This window comes from Nerophis lumbriciformis, linkage group LG22 (assembly GCF_033978685.3).
Source record: "Nerophis lumbriciformis linkage group LG22, RoL_Nlum_v2.1, whole genome shotgun sequence".
NCBI lineage: Eukaryota > Metazoa > Chordata > Actinopteri > Syngnathiformes > Syngnathidae > Nerophis > Nerophis lumbriciformis.
The window spans coordinates 42,255,642-42,275,677 of NC_084569.2; the positions used below are offsets into that span (position 1 = coordinate 42,255,642).

Sequence of the window (20,036 nt, forward strand, 5' to 3'; positions counted from 1 at the left end):
TGTTTCATATCCTTGTTATAAATGTGTTGTTTTCATCATACTGTTTCATATCCTTGTTATAAATGTGTTGTTTTCACCATACTGTTTCATATCCTTGTTATAAATGTGATGTTTTCACCATACTGTTTCATATCCTTGTTATAAATGTGTTGTTTTCACCATACTGTTTCATATCCTTGTTATAAATGTGTTGTTTTCATCATACTGTTTCATATTCTTGTTATAAATGTGTTGTTTTCATCATACTGTTTCATATCCTTGTTATAAATGTGTTGTTTTCACCATACTGTTTAATATCCTTGTTATAAATGTGTTGTTTTCATCATACTGTTTCATATCCTTGTTATAAATGTGTTGTTTTCATCATACTGTTTCATATCCTTGTTATAAATGTGTTGTTTTCATCATACTGTTTCATATCCTTGTTATAAATGTGTTGTTTTCACCATACTGTTTCATATCCTTGTTATAAATGTGTTGTTTTCACCATACTGTTTCATATCCTTGTTATAAATGTGTTGTTTTCATCATACTGTTTCATATCCTTGTTATAAATGTGTTGTTTTCATCATACTGTTTCACTTGCAGAGGATCTGAGGTGTCGGGTTTCATCAGCTCTCTATTCCAAGTTGAAAAAAATGTGTTTTTTCATGCTCCTGTCAGCGTGACCTTCCTGCTGACCTACATTTAACACAAACGACCTCATTCTCAGCTTATCTTATCTTATCTTTGTCACCTCATTACACACAAAACACTTTGTTACTGTTGCATTAATAACATTGGCACTAAAGTGTGTGTGTGTGTGTGTGTGTGTGTGTGTGTGTGTGTGTGTGTGTGTGTGTGTGTGTGTGTGTGTGTGTGTGTGTGTGTGTGTGTGTGTGTGTGTGTGTGTGAACAAGGTGGTACAAGATAAGGTGATCTTTACACTGTGCACAAAGATCAATATTTATTCCAACAGTACATCCACACAAGTGTACACAATATTACATGTACAACATCCACACAAGTGTACACAATATTACATGTACAACATCCACACAAGTGTACACAATATTACATATACAACATCCACACAAGTGTACACAATATTACATGTACAACAGATGAAATGAACAAACATGATAGTTTTGGGATGAAGTTACAGAACTTTGTAAAGACAAAAGTTGACTTTGGTGTTGATCCCAAGCTGGGATTGTTAAACATTACAATAATATAATACACATTATTCACATACTAGTTTGATAGTAGTTTGTATCATCTACAACACTGTTTTTCAACCTTTTTTGAGCCAAGGCACATTTTTAGGGGCGGTATAGCTCGGTTGGTAGAGCGGCCGTGCCCAGCAACTTGAGGGTTCCAGGTTCGATCCCCGCTTCCGTCATCCTAGTCACTGCCGTTGTGTCCTTGGGCAAGACACTTTACCCACCTGCTCCCAGTGCCACCCACACTGCTTTAAATGGAACTTACATATTGGCTTTCACTATGTAAAGCGCTTTGAGACACTTGAGAAAAAGCGCTATATGAATATAATTCACTTCACTTCAATTTTAGTGTTGAAAAAATGCAGAGGCACACCACCAGCACAAATCATTAAAAACTAAACTCAGTTGATAGTAAAAAGTCGTTGGATATGACTTTAAAGCATAACCAAGCATGCATCACTATAGCTCTTGTCTCAAAGTAGGTGTACTGTCACCACCTGTCACATCACACCCTGACTTATTTGGACTTTTTTGCTGTTTTCATGTGTATAGTGTTTTACTTTTTGTCTTGCGCTCCTATTTTGGTGGCTTTTTCTTCTTTTTTTGGTATTTTCCTGTAGCAGTTTCATGTTTTCCTTTGAGCGATATTTCCCGCATCTACTTTGTTTTAGCAATCAAGAATAATGTCACTTGTTTTTATCCTTCTTTGTGGGGACATTGTTGATTGTCATGTCATGTTTGGATGTACTTTGTCTTTGCTCCACAGTAAGTCTTTGCTGTCGTCCAGCATTCTGTTTTTGTTGACCTTGTAGCCAGTTCAGTTTTAGTTTGGTTCTGCATAGCCTTCCCTAAGCTTCAATGCCCTTTCTTAGGGGCACTCACCTTTTGTTTATTTTTGGTTTAAGCATTAGACACCTTTTTACCTGCACGCTGCCTCCGACAGCTACAAAGCAATTAGCTACCTGCTGCCACCTACTGATATGTAAGAGTATTACACGGTTACTCTGCCGAGCTCTAGACAGCACCGACACTCAACAACAACACATCATTTGCAGACTAGAATTACTGCTTTGCAAAAAATATTTTTAACCCAAATAGGTGAAATTACATAATCTCCCACGGCACACTAGACTGTATCTCACGGCACACTAGTGTGCCGCAGCACAGTGGTTGAAAAACACTGATCTACAACACATCTTGTACATCCTCCACATGTTCTCTCTTTTGTCCCATCTTACGTTTTGTTTTATATTCATATTGTTTTTGTCTTAGGTTTTGTTTTATATTTATATTGTTTTTGTCTTAGGTTTTGTTTGAACTTCATATTGTTTTTGTCTTAGGTTTTGTTTTACATTCATATTGTTTTTGTCTTAGGTTTTGTTTTATATTCATATTGTTTTTGTCTTAGGTTTTGTTTTATATTTATATTGTTTTTGTCTTAGGTTTTGTTTGAACTTCATATTGTTTTTGTCTTAGGTTTTGTTTTACATTCATATTGTTTTTGTCTTAGGTTTTGTTTTATATTCATATTGTTTTTGTCTTAGGTTTTGTTTTATATTCATATTGTTTTTGTCTTAGGTTTTGTTTTATATTCATATTGTTGTCTCATTGTTTTTGTCTTAGGTTTTGTTTTATATTCATATTGTTTTTGTCTTAGGTTTTGTTTTATATTCATATTGTTTTTGTCTTAGGTTTTGTTTTATATTCATATTGTTTTTGTCTTAGGTTTTGTTTTATATTCATATTGTTTTTGTCTTAGGTTTTGTTTTATATTCATATTGTTTTTGTCGTAGGTTTTGTTTTATATTCATATTGTTTTTGTCTTAGGTTTTGTTTTATATTCATATTGTTTTTGTCTTAGATTTTGTTTTATATTCATATTGTTTTTGTCTTAGGTTTTGTTTTATATTCATATTGTTGTCTTATTGTTTTTGTCTTAGGTTTTGTTTTATATTCATATTGTTTTTGTCTTAGGTTTTGTTTTATATTCATATTGTTTTTGTCTTAGGTTTTGTTTGAACTTCATATTGTTTTTGTCTTAGGTTTTGTTTTACATTCATATTGTTTTTGTCTTAGGTTTTGTTTTATATTCATATTGTTTTTGTCTTAGGTTTTGTTTTATATTCATATTGTTTTTGTCTTAGGTTTTGTTTTATATTCATATTGTTGTCTCATTGTTTTTGTCTTAGGTTTTGTTTTATATTCATATTGTTTTTGTCTTAGGTTTTGTTTTATATTCATATTGTTTTTGTCTTAGGTTTTGTTTTATATTCATATTGTTTTTGTCGTAGGTTTTGTTTTATATTCATATTGTTTTTGTCTTAGGTTTTGTTTTATATTCATATTGTTGTCTCATTGTTTTTGTCTTAGGTTTTGTTTTATATTCATATTGTTTTTGTCTTAGGTTTTGTTTTATATTCATATTGTTTTTGTCTTAGGTTTTGTTTTATATTCATATTGTTTTTGTCTTAGGTTTTGTTTTATATTCATATTGTTGTCTCATTGTTTTTGTCTTAGGTTTTGTTTTATATTCATATTGTTTTTGTCTTAGGTTTTGTTTTATATTCATATTGTTTTTGTCTTAGGTTTTGTTTTATATTCATATTGTTTTTGTCTTAGGTTTTGTTTTATATTCATATTGTTTTTGTCGTAGGTTTTGTTTTATATTCATATTGTTTTTGTCTTAGGTTTTGTTTTATATTCATATTGTTTTTGTCTTAGATTTTGTTTTATATTCATATTGTTTTTGTCTTAGGTTTTGTTTTATATTCATATTGTTGTCTTATTGTTTTTGTCTTAGGTTTTGTTTTATATTCATATTGTTTTTGTCTTAGGTTTTGTTTTATATTCATATTGTTTTTGTCTTAGGTTTTGTTTTATATTCATATTGTTTTTGTCGTAGGTTTTGTTTTATATTCATATTGTTTTTGTCTTAGGTTTTGTTTTATATTCATATTGTTTTTGTCTTAGGTTTTGTTTTATATTCATATTGTTTTTGTCTTAGGTTTTGTTTTATATTCATATTGTTTTTGTCTTAGGTTTTGTTTTATATTCATATTGTTTTTGTTGTAGGTTTTGTTTTATATTCATATTGTTTTTGTCTTAGGTTTTGTTTTATATTCATATTGTTTTTGTCTTAGGTTTTGTTTTATATTCATATTGTTGTCTCATTGTTTTTGTCTTAGGTTTTGTTTTATATTTATATTGTTTTTGTCTTAGGTTTTGTTTTATATTCATATTGTTTTTGTCTTAGGTTTTGTTTTATATTCATATTGTTTTTGTCTTAGGTTTTGTTTTATATTCATATTGTTTTTGTCTTAGGTTTTGTTTTATATTCATATTGTTTTTGTTGTAGGTTTTGTTTTATATTCATATTGTTTTTGTCTTAGGTTTTGTTTTATATACATATTGTTTTTGTCGTAGGTTTTGTTTTATATTCATATTGTTTTTGTCTTAGGTTTTGTTTTATATTCATATTGTTTTTGTCTTAGGTTTTGTTTTATATTCATATTGTTTTTGTCTTAGGTTTTGTTTTATATTCATATTGTTTTTGTCTTAGGTTTTGTTTTATATTCATATTGTTTTTGTCTTAGGTTTTGTTTTATATTCATATTGTTGTCTCATTGTTTTTGTCTTAGGTTTTGTTTTATATTTATATTGTTTTTGTCTTAGGTTTTGTTTTATATTCATATTGTTTTTGTCTTAGGTTTTGTTTTATATTCATATTGTTTTTGTCTTAGGTTTTGTTTTATATTCATATTGTTGTCTCATTGTTTTTGTCTTAGGTTTTGTTTTATATTCATATTGTTTTTGTCTTAGGTTTTGTTTTATATTCATATTGTTTTTGTCTTAGGTTTTGTTTTATATTCATATTGTTGTCTCATTGTTTTTGTCTTAGGTTTTGTTTTATATTTATATTGTTTTTGTCTTAGGTTTTGTTTTATATTCATATTGTTTTTGTCTTAGGTTTTGTTTTATATTCATATTGTTTTTGTCTTAGGTTTTGTTTTATATTCATATTGTTGTCTCATTGTTTTTGTCTTAGGTTTTGTTTTATATTCATATTGTTTTTGTCTTAGGTTTTGTTTTATATTCATATTGTTGTCTCATTGTTTTTGTCTTAGGTTTTGTTTTATATTCATATTGTTTTTGTCTTAGGTTTTGTTTTATATTCATATTGTTTTTGTCTTAGGTTTTGTTTTATATTCATATTGTTTTTGTCTTAGGTTTTGTTTGAACTTCATATTGTTTTTGTCTTAGGTTTTGTTTTATATTCATATTGTTTTTGTCTTAGGTTTTGTTTTATATTCATATTGTTTTTGTCTTAAGTTTTGTTTTATATTCATATTGTTTTTGTCTTAGGTTTTGTTTTGTATTCATATTGTTTTTGTCTTAGGTTTTGTTTTATATTCATATTGTTTTTGTCTTAGGTTTTGTTTTATATTCATATTGTTTTTGTCTTAGGTTTTGTTTTATATTCATATTGTTTTTGTCTTAGGTTTTGTTTAAACTTCATATTGTTCTCTCAATGTTTTTGTCTTATGTTTTGTTTTGAACTTCATATTGTTCTGTCCTGTAAGTTTTCAATTAATAAGGCTTGTAGTTTCTCATTGACTATTTCCTTCATCCGTTGACTGGAATCACCTATTTTTGCTTACGTTTTTCTCCCTGCATGATGTCAAGCATCGTCTTCGTGTAAAGTGATGTGGTGATAAATGTTCATATATGAATATTATTCACAAGATGTGATGTTAAATGTTCATATATAAATATTATTCACAAGATGTGATGTTAAAGGTTCATGTAATAATAATAATAATAATAATAATAATAATAATAATAATAATAATAATAATATTATTCCCAGTTGAAATCCTTGTCTGCCCGTCCTGTTTGCCTTCATGCTGCTTCCGGCCTCCAGGGGGCGACCACGTGCGCTGCAGCTCCGAAACGTAGAAGAAGAACAAGCTAAGCCGCTAGCAAGTCGATTGTTTCAACACCTCCGTTCTCTCCGTAAGTTGCCCTGAAATATGTTGTGTGAACGTGAATAATGTGTGAACAATGTGTGAATAATATATCATCTGTAGTGTCTCGTCTGTCTCACGAGGTCGCGTGCTTTTAGTGTTGGACGTGTGGTCGCGGCTAACACTCGCTAGCATAACAAAGTGCTAATATACGTAATATATCCTGCTAACCACACCATATATTACATACTGACGTCATATATTACATACTGACGTCATATATTACATACTGATGTCATATATTACATACTGACGTCATATATTACGCACTGACGTCATATATTACATACTGACGTCATATATTACACACTGACGTCATATATTACGCACTGACGTCATATATTACATACTGACGTCATATATTACATACTGACGTCATATATTACATACTGACGTCATACATTACATACTGATGTCATATATTACATACTGACGTCATATATTACATACTGACGTCATATATTACATACTGACGTCATGTATTACATACTGACGTCATGTTTTACATACTGACGTCATATATTACATACTGATGTCATACATTACATACTGACGTCATGTATTACATACTGGCGTCATACATTACATACTGATGTCATATATTACATACTGACGTCATACATTACATACTGACGTCATATATTACATACTGACCTCATACATTACTTACTGACGTCATATATTACATACTGACGTCATGTATTACATACTGACGTCATGTTTTACATACTGACGTCATGTATTACATACTGATGTCATATATTACATACGGACGTCATATATTACATACTGACGTCATATATTACATACTGATGTCATACATTACATACTGACGTCATGTATTACATACTGGCGTCATACATTACATACTGACCTCATACATTACTTACTGACGTCATATATTACATACTGACGTCATGTTTTACATACTGACGTCATGTATTACATACTGACGTCATATATTACATACTGACGTCATATATTACATACTGACCTCATACATTACATACTGACGTCATATATTACATACTGACGTCATGTTTTACATACTGACGTCATGTATTACATACTGACGTCATATATTACATACTGACGTCATATATTACATACTGACCTCATACATTACATACTGACGTCATGTATTACATACTGACGTCATATATTACATACTGATGTCATACATTATATACTGGCGTCATACATTACATACTGACCTCATACATTACTTACTGACGTCATATATTACATACTGACGTCATGTATTACATACTGACGTCATGTTTTACATACTGACGTCATGTATTACATACTGACGTCATGTATTACATACTGACGTCATATATTACATACTGGCGTCATATATTACATACTGACGTCATGTATTACATACTGACGTCATGTTTTACATACTGACGTCATGCATTACATACTGATGTTTTATATTACATACTGATGTCATATATTACATACTGATGTCTTATATTACATACTAACGCCATATATTACATACTGATGTCTTATATTACATACTGATGTCATATATTACATACTGACGTCATATATTACATACTGATGTCTTATATTACATACTGACGTCATATATTACATACTGATGTCTTATATTACATACTGATTGTCATGTCTGTGTAATCATGTTTTGTATTAAGTCATGTTTTGTTTAGTTTCTGGCTTTTCACTCCCTTGTCTTGTTTCCATGATTACCCCATTAGTTTCACCTGTTCCACGTTTGGACTCATTGTGCACTCTTGATTGTCACCATAGCAACCCATTAGTTTTCACCTGTCACGTCACGCACCTGTTTCACGTTTTGAGTCACGCACCTGTTTTCGTTAATCAAGTCTGTAGTATTTAAGTTCAGTGTTTTTAGTTTGTCTTTCTGGTGACATCAACACATTTATGCTCTGTTCATGCCTGATGCTTCTTTTCATGTCAATTCCTCAAGCCAAGTAAGTTTTTGTTCCATATTTATAGTCTTTTTGGTTTCATAGTTTGTTCTCCGCCATTGTGCGTGTTTTTTGTTTGTACTTTTTGCTATAGTCTTTTGGTTTCAAAGTTTATTCTCCGCCACTGTGCGCGCTTTCATTTATTCCTTTTTTTTTGATAAATATAAATAAATCATGTACCTCCATTCCCGTCTCGCCCGAGCCAACTTTCCGTTGCATCCCGGAAAAGCAAACTCCCAAGATCAAGTCGTGACACTGATGTCATATATTTCATCAGCAAGGACACTAAAAGCGCCACCAATCGCTAGTTTTTTATGAAACGTGAAGAAAAAATGTTTTTCTCTCGCAGTAAAACAACAAACTTCATTCGAGATTCCTGAGAGTTTTTGTTTTTTCTAAACATATTTTTTATTAAAGATAGTTGTGTCTATTGTGTTCTCTCCTTTGCCAGCAGGTGGTGCTCATGTCTGCAGACACAAAGATCGCTGAGCTGCTCACTGAGCTCCATCAGCTCATCAAACAGACTCAGGTGAGCTCACCTGTGCGCAGACAGCATAGACGTCATATGACTGTGTGTGTGTGTGTGCGTGTGCGTGTGTGTGTGTGTGTGTGTGTGTGTGCGTGTGTGTTGCAGGAGGAGAGGTCTCGCAGTGAACACAATCTGCTCAACATTCAGAAGACACATGAAAGGATGCAGACTGAAAACAAAAGTGAGTGGCCATGTTTGTTTATGTGCATTGGTCATGTGACTCGCGTGCTCTTTGATGTCTGTAGCGTCCCCATACTACCGCACCAAGCTGAGAGGACTGTACACCACCGCCAAGGCGGATGCAGAGGCCGAGTGCGGGTGAGCTTTGTAAACATTATGTTGCCGTGGGAACATGCTTACTGCGTGTTGTAAACATCACGTTGCCATAGTAACATGCTTACTACGTGTTGTAAACATCTCATTGCCATAGTAACATGCTTAATGCGTGTTGTAAACATCACGTTGCCATAGTAACATGCTTACTGCGTGTTGTAAACATCACGTTGCCATAGTAACATGCTTACTGCGTGTTGTAAACATCACGTTGCCATAGTAACATGCTTACTGCGTGTTGTAAACATCACGTTGCCATGGTAACATCCTTATTGCGTGTTGTAAACATAGCGTTGCCATAGTAACATGCATATTGTGTGTTGTAAACATCACCATGTCATAGTAACATGCTTACTGTGTGTTGTAAACATCACATTGCCATAATAACATGCTTACTACGTGTTGTAAACATCTCGTTGCCATAGTAACATGCTTACTGAGTGTTGTAAGCGTCACATTGTCATAGTAACATCCTTACTGCATGTTGTAAACATAGCGTTGCCATAGTAACATCCATACTGTGTAGTAGGCATCACCATGTCATAGTAACATGCATATTGTGTGTTGTAAACATCACCATGCCATAGTAACATGCTTACTGTGTGTTGTAAACATCACTATGTCATAGTAACATGCTTGCTGTGTGTTGTAAACAACACCATGCCATAGTAACATGCTTACTGTGTGTTGTAAACATCACTATGTCATAGTAACATGCTTGCTGTGTGTTGTAAACAACACCATGCCATAGTAACATGCTCACTGTGTGTTGTAAACATCACGTTGCCATAGTAACATGCTTACTGTGTGTTGTAAACATCACCATGCCATAGTAACATGCTTACTATGTGTTGTAAACATCACGTTGCCATAGTAACATGCTTACTGTGTGTTGTAGACATCACCATGTCAGAGTAACATGCTTACTGTGCGTTGTAAACATCACGTTGCCATAGTAACATGCTTACTGTGTGTTGTAAACATCACTATGTCATAGTAACATGCTTGCTGTGTGTTGTAAACAACACCATGCCATAGTAACATGCTTACTGTGTGTTGTAAACATCACGTTGCCATAGTAACATGCTTACTGTGTGTTGTAAACATCACCATGTCATAGTAACATGCTTACTGTGTGTTGTAAACATCACCATGTCATAATAACACGCTTACTGTGTGTTGTAAACATCACGTTGCCATAGTAACATGCTTACTGTGTGTTGTAAACATCACCATGCCATAGTAACATGCTTACTGCGTGTTGTAAACATCACCATGTCATAGTAACATGCTTACTGTGTGTTGTAAACATCACCATGTCATAGTAACATGCTTACTGTGTGTTGTAAACATCACGTTGCCATAGTAACATGCATATTGTGTGTTGTAGGCATCACCATGTCATAGTAACATGCTTACTGTGTGTTGTAGGCATCACCATGTCATAGTAACATGCTTACTGTGTGTTGTAAACATCACCATGTCATAATAACACGCTTACTGTGTGTTGTAAACATCACGTTGCCATAGTAACATGCTTACTGTGTGTTGTAAACATCACCATGCCATAGTAACATGCTTACTGTGTGTTGTAAACATCATGTTGCCATAGTAACATGCTTACTACGTGTTGTAAACATCACCATGCCATAGTAACATGCTTACTGTGTGTTGTAAACATCACGTTGCCATAGTAACATGCTTACTATGTGTTGTAAACATCTCATTGCCATAGTAACATGCTTACTGCATGTTGTAAGCGTCACATTGTCATAGTAACATCCTTACTGCATGTTGTAAACATAGCGTTGCCATAGTAACATCCATACTGCATGTTGTAAACATAGCGTTGCCATAGTAACATCCATACTGTGTAGTAGGCATCACCATGTTTTAGTAACATTCTTACTCTGTGTTGTAAACATCACCATGCCATAGTAACATGCTTACTGCACGTTGTAAACATCACGTTGCCATAGTAACATGCTTACTGCGTGTTGTAAGCGTCACATTGTCAGAGTAACATCCTTACTGCATGTTGTAAACATAGCGTTGCCATAGTAGCATCCATACTGTGTAGTAGGCATCACCATGTCATAGTAACATGCTTACTGTGTGTTGTAAACATAGCGTTGCCATAGTAACATCCATACTGTGTTGTAGGCATCACCATGTCATAGTAACATGTTTACTGTGTGTAGTAGGCATCACCATGTCATAGTAACATGCTTACTGTGTGTTGTAAACATCACGTTGCCATAGTAACATGCTTACTGTGTGTTGTAAACATCACATTGTCATAGTAACATGCTTACTGTGTGTTGTAAACATCACGTTGTCATAGTAACATGCTTACTGTGTGTTGTAAACATCACGTTGTCATAGTAACACGCTTACTGTGTGTTGTAAACATCACGTTGTCATAGTAACACGCTTACTGCGTGTTGTAAACATCACGCTGTCATAGTAACACGCTTACTGTGTGTTGTAAACATCACGTTGCCATAGTAGCATCCATACTGTGTAGTAGGCATCACCATGTTTTAGTAACATGCTTACTGTGTGTTGTAAACATCACGTTGTCATAGTAACATGCTTACTGTGTGTTGTAAACATCACGTTGTCATAGTAACACGCTTACTGCGTGTTGTAAACATCACGCTGTCATAGTAACACGCTTACTGCGTGTTGTAAACATCACGTTGCCATAGTAACAGGCTAACTGCATGTTACGTGTTGTTGTCAGCATCCTGCGCCGCTCTCTGGATAAAATTGCTGAGATCAAGTCCTTGTTGGAGGAGCGAAGGATCGGTGAGTACGCACGTTGCCGCCATCTTGCCGCGTGACTCCTCACCGACGACATTGTATCTTGCAGCCGCCAAGATGGCGGGAGTGTACAACGACAGCGACCCCCCCAGGAAGACCATGAGGCGCGGCGTTCTGATGACGCTCCTCCAGCAGTCGGCCATGACGCTGCCTCTGTGGATCGGCAAACCCGGCGAGAGGTACGGCGCCCTCTGATGCAATGTCCCAAACACCGTAACGCCCGTCCTCTCCCTCGCCATGTCCAGCCCCCCCCCTCTGTGCGGGGCCACGCCCGCCAGCGGTGACTACGTGGCCAAGCAGGGCGACAAGGTGGCGGCCAGGGTCAAGGCCGTGGACGGAGACGAGCAATGGATCCTGGCTGAGGTGGTCAGCTACAGCCACGCCGCCAACAAGTACGAATATCAGCTTTCACCCCGTGTGGGTGCACACACACACACACACACACACACACACACACATTCTTGTATTTGTTACCTTCTTGAGAAATGAGAAAAAAGCCTCCCTCTTTAGGACCAGCCTTTCTAGATATATAAAGAAGTGTATTTACACATTAATAATATACAGGTAAAAGCCAGTAAATTAGAATATTTTGAAAAACTTGATTTATTTCAGTAATTGCATTCAAAAGGTGTAACTTGTACATTATATTTATTCATTGCACACAGACTGATGCATTCAAATGTTTATTTCATTTAATTTTGATGATTTGAAGTGGCAACAAATGAAAATCCAAAATCCCGTGTGTCACAAAATTAGAATATTACTTAAGGCTAATACAAAAAAGGGATTTTTAGAAATGTTGGCCAACTGAAAAGTATGAAAATGAAAAATATGAGCATGTACAATACTCAATACTTGGTTGGAGCTCCTTTTGCCTCAATTACTGCGTTAATGCGGCGTGGCATGGAGTCGATGAGTTTCTGGCACTGCTCAGGTGTTATGAGAGCCCAGGTTGCTCTGATAGTGGCCTTCAACTCTTCTGCGTTTTTGGGTCTGGCATTCTGCATCTTCCTTTTCACAATACCCCACAGATTTTCTATGGGGCTAAGGTCAGGGGAGTTGGCGGGCCAATTTAGAACAGAAATACCATGGTCCGTAAACCAGGCACGGGTAGATTTTGCGCTGTGTGCAGGCGCCAAGTCCTGTTGGAACTTGAAATCTCCATCTCCATAGAGCAGGTCAGCAGCAGGAAGCATGAAGTGCTCTAAAACTTGCTGGTAGACGGCTGCGTTGACCCTGGATCTCAGGAAACAGAGTGGACCGACACCAGCTGGACTGCTGCTGAGTGGTCCAAAGTCATGTTTTCTGACGAAAGCAAATTTTGCATTTCCTTTGGAAATCGGGGTCCCAGAGTCTGGAGGAAGACAGGAGAGGCACAGGATCCACGTTGCCTGAAGTCTAGTGTAAAGTTTCCACCATCAGTGATGGTTTGGGGTGCCATGTCATCTGCTGGTGTCGGTCCACTCTGTTTCCTGAGATCCAGGGTCAACGCAGCCGTCTACCAGCAAGTTTTAGAGCACTTCATGCTTCCTGCTGCTGACCTGCTCTATGGAGATGGAGATTTCAAGTTCCAACAGGACTTGGCGCCTGCACACAGCGCAAAATCTACCCGTGCCTGGTTTACGGACCATGGTATTTCTGTTCTAAATTGGCCCGCCAACTCCCCTGACCTTAGCCCCATAGAAAATCTGTGGGGTATTGTGAAAAGGAAGATGCAGAATGCCAGACCCAAAACCGCAGAAGAGTTGAAGGCCACTATCAGAGCAACCTGGGCTCTCATAACACCTGAGCAGTGCCAGAAACTCATCGACTCCATGCCACGCCGCATTAACGCAGTAATTGAGGCAAAAGGAGCTCCAACCAAGTATTGAGTATTGTACATGCTCATATTTTTCATTTTCATACTTTTCAGTTGGCCAACATTTCTAAAAATCCCTTTTTTGTATTAGCCTTAAGTAATATTCTAATTTTGTGACACACGGAATTTTGGATTTTCATTTGTTGCCACTTCAAATCATCAAAATTAAATGAAATAAACATTTGAATGCATCAGTCTGTGTGCAATGAATAAATATAATGTACAAGTTACACCTTTTGAATGCAATTACTGAAATAAATCAAGTTTTTCAAAATATTCTAATTTACTGGCTTTTACCTGTATACATACTACGCACATATGAAAAAGGTAAGCTTTTAGTTTATTTTTTTATTTTTTGTTTGTAATTGGTTTTTAATCTTCTTTATTTACTTCAAGTTATTACAGTATGTCTCTATATACATATTTATTCATTTTTAAAAAATACATTTTGGCCAAAGGGGGCGCATTTCAATTTCTTACACACACTTGTTATTACATATTTTGTCCAGAGGGGGAGCACTTCACATTTTGACACACACTTGTTATTTCATATGTTGACCAGAGGGGGAGCACTTTTAAAAGTGACACACAGTCAATTTAGAAAAAACCCTCTTTGGGCCCACCCTCATGTTGATAGATGTCACCAGCAGGGGTGCAAATGAGATCTCTATTTTTTTGTTTTTTTTATAATGTGCTTAAGACCAATGACAAAGGAGTCAGGGACCACAGATGGCCCCTGTGCCGCACTTTGGGCAACCCAGCTGTAGAAGCTACGTGTTAATGGCCACTATAGTCTTAGTGTATTAGTTTAGTTCATCCTACGGTCACATATGGCTTGTCTTACGTCAGCACCGGAAGTCATAAAAATCAGCTGTTCACCTGCCGGGTTTTTTGGGGGATGAATAGGGAAGTCCTTCTTTAGCTGCTGTCTTGTTTGATCATATATTGCTGCCTTTGCACCTGTCAATGTTTACTTTTGTATGCACATTAAATCAGCAAAAAAGTCCTGACTTTGGAGCAATGTTCACGGACTCTAGTATTTGGCTCTCTATTATATGCAATGTTATTGGGACCATGATTTATGTCATCACCTGTTCACACCTCCTCATACGGAAGATACTTTTCCTTCTTCATGTCTCAAGAAGGATACAAATTCAAGAACACACTCGTACACACACTTAGACACTTACGGTATGTCACCTGTTGCAGGTACGAGGTGGATGACATCGATGAAGAAGGCAAAGAGTGAGTACTTTCACAGCAGGAAGTAACTGTGTGCATAGCTGAGGTCACTTCCTGTGTGTGTGTGTGTGTGTGTGTGTGTGTGTACAGGCGACACACACTCAGCAGGCGCCGCATCATCCCTCTGCCTCAGTGGAAGGCCAACCCTGAGACGGACCCTGAGGCTCTCTTCAACAAAGACCAGCTGGTGCTGGCCCTCTACCCCCAGACCACCTGCTTCTACCGCGCACTCATACACACACGCCCCTACCGGGTGAGCACACACACACACACACACACATACGTGATGTGTCCATACACTGACAAAGTTGTGTGTGTGTGTGTAGCCACAAGACGACTACTCGGTGCTGTTCGAGGACACGTCGTACGCTGACGGTTATTCACCGCCCCTCAACGTGGCGCAGCGTTACGTGGTCGCCTGCAAGGAGAACAAGAAGAAGTGATGTACGTGTGTGTGCGAGTGTCTGTGTGTGAGTGTGTGTGTGTGTGTGTGCGTGTGCGTGAGTGTCTGTGTGCAAGTGTCTGTGTGTGTGCGAGTGTCTGTGTGTGTGTGTGTGTGTGTGTGTGTGTGTGTGTGTGTGTGTGTGTGTGTGTGTGTGTGTGTGTGTGTGTGTGTGTGTGTGTGCCCAAAGATGTGGTTAGATAGAGGTGAAGTGTATTTCATCAATCCATCCATTTTCTACTGCTTGTCCCTTTGGGGGTGGCGGTGGTGTATTTCATACAAAATAATAAATGTGATTTTTGTAATCTTGATTCCCAAAGATCCATTTTTGTTTTGCTTTAGTGTCAAAATGAAATAAAAAAAACGTTTTTTCTAGATCACTAAAACTTGTATTTAACATGTTTGCATCTTACCTGCACTACTTACCTGTACTATTTACTTACCTGCACTACTTACTTACCTGCACTACTTACTTACCTGTACTATTTACTTACCTGCACTACTTACTTACCTGCACTACTTACTTACCTGTACTATTTACTTACTTGCACTATTTACTTACCTGCACTACTTACTTACCTGCACTATATACTTACCTGCACTACTTACTTACCTGCACTATTTACTTACCTGCACTATTTACTTACTTGCACTATTTACTTACCTGCACTACTTACTTACCTGCACTATTTACTTACTTGCACTATTTACTTACCTGCACTACTTACTTACCTGCACTATATACTTACCTGCACTATTTATTTACCTGCACTATTTACTTACTTGCACTACTTACTTACCTGCACTATTTATTTACCTGCATTATTTACTTACTTGCACTGTATACTTACCTGCACTACTTACTTACCTGCACTACTTACTTACCTGCACTATTTACTTACCTGCACTATTTACTTACTTGCACTATTTACTTACCTGCACTACTTACTTACCTGCACTATATACTTACCTGCACTACTTACCTACCTGCACTATATACTTACCTGCACTATATACTTACCTGCACTATTTACTTACTTGCACTACTTACTTACCTGCACTATTTACTTACTTGCACTATATACTTACCTGCACTACTTACTTAACTGCACTATTTACTTACCTGCTCTACTTACTTACCTACACTATATACTTACATGCACTACTTACTTACCTGCACTATATACTTACCTATCCTACTTACTTACCTGCACTATTTACTTACCTGCACTACTTACTTACCTGCACTACTTACTTACCTGCACTATTTACTTACTTGCACTATTTACTTACGTGCACTACTTAGTCAGTTAGTCATCATCAATATTTTCTCTCAGTCAGTTGAAGTCATCATCAATATTTTCTCTCAGTCAGTCATCAATATTTTTTCTCAGTCAGTTAAAGTCATTAATATTTTCTCTCAGTCAGTTGAAGTCATCATCAATATTTTCTCTCAGTCAGTCATCAATATTTTTTCTCAGTCAGTAAAAGTCATTAATATTTTCTTTCAGTCAGTTGAAGTCATCATCAATATTTTCTCTCAGTCAGTCATCAATATTTGTTCTCAGTCAGTTAAAGTCATTAATATTTTCTCTCAGTCAGTTAAAGTCATCATCAATATTTTCTCTCAGTCAGTTGAAGTCATCATCAATATTTTCTCTCAGTCAGTCATCAATATTTGTTCTCAGTCAGTTAAAGTCATTAATATTTTCTCTCAGTCAGTTAAAGTCATCATCAATATTTTCTCTCAGTCAGTTAGTCATCATCAATATTCTCTCTCAGTTTGGGGAAAGAGTTGGTCTTGATGACGTCACAATCAAAATAAATCAATCCAAAATGATATCCGCACAAACGTCCTAATTGTCCACATGTGCGTGTCCTACATGTGCCGTCATGAAATATGAAGACAATATTCAAGTAGACTTTGCTCTCCCTTACTTCAAGTTACATGTACAAATACTGACTCTTGATTGGTCCAAGACAATGACGTCATAAACTGTCATGCTAGTTTATCAAATATGGAAACAAAAACGATGTTATTTGTTGTAAATAAACATAGTCTTCTACGCATGTTTCACGTTTTTATTTGTATATTATTTTACTCATTTATTTATTATCGTACTTCCCAGCTGACCGTCAATCACGACAAAATGCATACAAATAAATATTTAGCTGCTTGTTCAGAGTATGAGCATGAATTCATTTTCATATAATGAACCATTACTACTTTTACCACTCATTTTCAATTTGTAGTGTTTGTGTAAATATCCCGCATGAACCTAAACATTATATTACAAGAGGATACAGTCATACAGTGTTACTATTAGGCTGGTGGGGTTTGTTGGTCCCTGAACGCAGCGGCGTGGTGCTGGACAGGGTGTGCATAAGTCCTATAGTCCCTGAAGGCAGCGGCGTGGTACTGGACAGTGTGCATCCTTTCCATGGTCCCTGAAGGCAGCGGCGTGGGACTGGAGTGGTGTATATACAGTATGTCCTATGGTCCCTGAAGGCAGCGGCGTGGTACTGGACAGTGTGCATGCATCCCATGGTCCCTGAAGGCAGCGGCGTGGTACTGGACAGTTAGCATGCATCCCATGGTCCCTGAAGGCAGCGGTGTGGTACTGGACAGTGTGCATGCATCCCATGGTCCCTGAAGGCAGCGGCGTGGTACTGGAGCGGTGTACATACAGTATGTCCCATGGTCCCTGAAGGTAGCGGCATGGTACTGGACAGTGTGCATTAGAGATGCGCGGATAGGCAATTATTTAATCCGCAACCGCATCAGAAAGTCGTCAACCATCAGCAATCCACCCGATCTAACATTTGATCAGAACCGCACCCGCCCGTTGTTATATATCTAATATAGACGATGCAAGGCATTAGTGAGGTTATAAAGCTTTTGCCTGTTAAAGAAAGGAGACTGATCCAATGCAGTACAGACATTCGCGTGCCACGCTGTCACGACCCAGACGCACACCAGTGCGCAATCATATTGGGAGCCGCGCTGAGCGCACCTCCGAAGCGCGTCTCGCTGCCGGCGACGGCCGGGTATGGGCCCGACGCTCCAGCGCCATCCATTTTCAGGACTAGTTGATTCGGCAGGTGGGTTGTTACACACTCCTTAGCGGGTTCCAACTTCCATGGCCACCGTCCTAGCTGCTGTCTATATCAACCAGGGTGAGCCCCACCCCTTTCGTGGCGCACTGCGCGCGGAGTGACCCCTGTTACGCGCCCCCGGCAACAGGGGTGACGGGCAGGTAAGCTGCGCGGGCGGAGCGCGCGGAGTGACCCCTGTTACGAGCCCCCGGCCACGGGGGTGGCGGGCAGGTAAGCTGCTTACCTGCTGCGCGTGACGCCGGCCGCGGCGAAGGCGGACGAGGCGGGGTGTCGGTGCGGTGGGGGCGGTGGTGACCCTGGACGTGCGTCGGGCCCTTCTCGCGGATCGCCTCAGCTACGGCTCCCGGTGGGGCCCTCTCGGGGGAAGGGGCCTCGGTCCCGGACCCCGGCGAGGCGTCCCTTCTCCGCTCCGTAAAAGTGTCCATCTCTTTTTCTTTTTTTTCTTCTGTTGTGGCATATGCTGCAGGTGCCTGCTCGTTTTTCGTATGTGGGTAACAACATTTCAATCAATCAATCTTTATTTATATAGCCCTAAATCACAAGTGTCTCAAAGGGCTGCACAAGCCACAACGACATCCTCGGTACAAAGCCCACATACGGGCAAGGAAAAACTCACCCCAGTGGGACGTCGATGTGAATGACTATGAGAAACCTTGGAGAGGACCGCATATGTGGGTAACCCCCCCCCTCTAGGGGAGACCGAAAGCAATGGATGTCGAGTGGGTCTGACATAATATTGTGAGAGTCCAGTCCATAGTGGATCCAACATAATAGCAAGAGTCCAGTCCATAGTGGGGCCAGCAGGACACCATCCCGAGCGGAGACGGGTCAGCAGCGCAGAGATGTTCCCAGCCGATGCACAGGCGAGCGGTCCACCCCGGGTCCCGACTCTGGACAGCCAGCACTTCATCCATGGCCACCGGACCTGTGCCCCCCCCCCCTCAAGGAAAAGGGGAGCAGAGGAGAAAAGAAAAGAAACGGCAGATCAACTGGTCTAACAGGGGGGCTATTTAAAGGCTAGAGTATACAAATGAGTTTTAAGATGGGACTTAAATGCTTCTACTGAGGTAGCATCTCTAATTGTTACCGGGAGGGCATTCCATAGTACTGGAGCCCGAATAGAAAACGCTCTATAGCCCGCAGACTTTTTTTGGGCTCTGGGAATCACTAATAAGCCGGAGTTCTTTGAACGCAGATTTCTTGCCGGGACATATGGTACAATGCAATCGACAAGATAGGACGGAGCTAGACCGTGTAGTATTTTATACGTAAGTAGTAAAACCTTAAAGTCACTTCTTAAGTGCACAGGAAGCCAGTGCAGGTGAGCCAGTATAGGCGTAATATGATCAAACTTTCTTGTTCTTGTCAAAAGTCTAGCAGCCGCATTTTGTACCAACTGTAATTTTTTAATGCTAGACATAGGGAGACCCGAAAATAATACGTTACAGTAGTCGAGACGAGACGTAACGAACGCATGAATAATGATCTCAGCGTCGCTA

At 38.1% G+C, this 20,036-nt stretch overlaps 1 protein-coding gene across 2 annotated transcripts; it reads left to right on the top strand.

The window, feature by feature from the left end:
* The first annotated feature begins 6,076 nt into the window (after positions 1 to 6,076).
* sgf29 (SAGA complex associated factor 29) lies at positions 6,077 to 15,731 on the top strand. Of its 2 annotated transcripts, none has more exons than XM_061973364.2 (10): positions 6,077 to 6,215; positions 8,645 to 8,719; positions 8,825 to 8,900; positions 8,965 to 9,037; positions 11,799 to 11,863; positions 11,928 to 12,057; positions 12,124 to 12,270; positions 14,946 to 14,981; positions 15,069 to 15,231; positions 15,305 to 15,731. In XM_061973364.2, the coding sequence occupies exons 2-10, from the start codon at positions 8,654 to 8,656 to the stop codon at positions 15,419 to 15,421; spliced, it is 873 nt and encodes a 290-aa protein (XP_061829348.1). In that variant the 5' UTR covers positions 6,077 to 6,215; positions 8,645 to 8,653; the 3' UTR covers positions 15,422 to 15,731. The 2 variants fall into 2 exon arrangements, with proteins under 2 accessions (XP_061829348.1, XP_061829349.1); XM_061973365.2 differs by having other exon boundaries at positions 6,128 to 6,215; positions 8,642 to 8,719.
* The last annotated feature ends 4,305 nt before the right edge of the window (positions 15,732 to 20,036 follow it).